Below are 1,459 nucleotides of genomic sequence, written 5' to 3'. Positions count from 1 at the left end.
AGGCATGACGGTCCATTCATACAAGCCATGTTTAGTTTTAATGGTTGTTTTCCGTTCATTCCCTTCACGCATACGAATTTGATGGTAACCACTTCTCAAATCAAATTTTGAGAACACAATAGAACCATGCAACTAATCTAACAAATCATCAACTCTAGGAATAGGAAATCGGTATTTTATGGTGATGTTATTAACAGCCCTACTATCAACATACATCCTCCAAGAACCATCTTTTTTTGGAACCAATAAAACTAGAACAACACAAGGACTTAGGCTTTCACGATCATTAACCCATTTTCATGAGTTCATCAATTTGTTTTTGCAACTCCTTTGTCACCTCCGGATTACATCTATAGGCAGCTTTATTCGGCAAAGGGACACTCGAAATAAGGTCAATTTGGTGTTCGATACCACGGATTGGAGGCAAACCCGGTGGTAATTCACTTGGAAACACATCTTGAAACTCTAAAAGCAAATCAACAATAGCATTTTCTCCATGCACCATCTTCTCCACCTTTGCATGCTCTTTGGGCACAAGCATGTAAATCACATCACCTTTGTGAAGAACTTGCTCCACCTTCCTTTCACTAGCAAACACAGAAAGATTAGTTTTTTTTACTTGTTTAGTATTCATGGAATTTATCGTCGTTGGGGACATGGGTTTTAACACAATTTTTTTATTGTTGTGTTTCAACTCATATTCATTGCTCCTCCGTCTATGTAACACGTCCCTATCAAATTGCCAAGGACGCCCCAAAAAAATATGACATGCATCCATAGGAATAACATCACACAACACTTCGTCTTCATAAGACCCCATAGTTAGACCAACTCTAACCTGTTTTGTCACCTTTATTTTGCTTCCATCATCCAACCAATGAAGAACATATGGTTTGTAGTAGACAAACCCAATTTGGTCACCATTTCATTAGAAGCAACATTAGTACAACTTCCTCCATCAATAATTAAAATATACCACTTGTCTCTAACCAAACATTTGGTGTGACACAATTGGTCTCGTTGATCCATATCAACCACAGTTTGAACCCCTTGAGTTTTAAGGGTTCTAAGCACCAAAACTGTATCATACACCGGTGCTTCATACTCTACCTCCTCCTCTTCTTCCTCTTCTTTTTGTATATCATGAAAAATACCCGCCAACCTCTCTTATTCCTCTAACTATTCACGACATTCAACGGCCTCCGTTAAAGTCACCACCCTTTTGTTTGGACAAGCATTTTGGTAATGACCAAAACCTTGACACCTGAAACATCTAATTTTCGCCAAACTAGTTTCTTTGGTACCACTAGTAAGCTTAGGAGCAACGGGAACATTACTAGAACCAGAAGGAGTAGAAACAGAATTTTGTTTATTGCTAGACTCGGGCTTGGACCACGACTTTGACTTGGGACTTTTGAGACTTGAACTTGAACTCCCACCATAACGTGCTTTGGCTTGC

The 1,459-nt window shown here is 39.1% G+C and overlaps 1 protein-coding gene across 1 annotated transcript; it reads right to left on the bottom strand.

Moving 5' to 3' along the window:
• Positions 1-286: 286 nt before the first annotated feature.
• LOC145045517 (uncharacterized) lies at positions 287-820 on the bottom strand. The gene has a single exon (XM_078993838.1). The coding sequence runs from the start codon at positions 818-820 to the stop codon at positions 287-289; it is 534 nt and encodes a 177-aa protein (XP_078849964.1).
• Positions 821-1,459: the final 639 nt, after the last annotated feature.

This window comes from Lactuca saligna, chromosome 5 (assembly GCF_052625555.1).
Source record: "Lactuca saligna cultivar CGN05327 chromosome 5, ASM5262555v1, whole genome shotgun sequence".
Taxonomy (NCBI): Eukaryota; Viridiplantae; Streptophyta; class Magnoliopsida; order Asterales; family Asteraceae; genus Lactuca; species Lactuca saligna.
The sequence above is the reverse complement of the archived record's forward strand: the minus strand, read 5'-3'. Positions and strand labels throughout refer to the sequence as shown.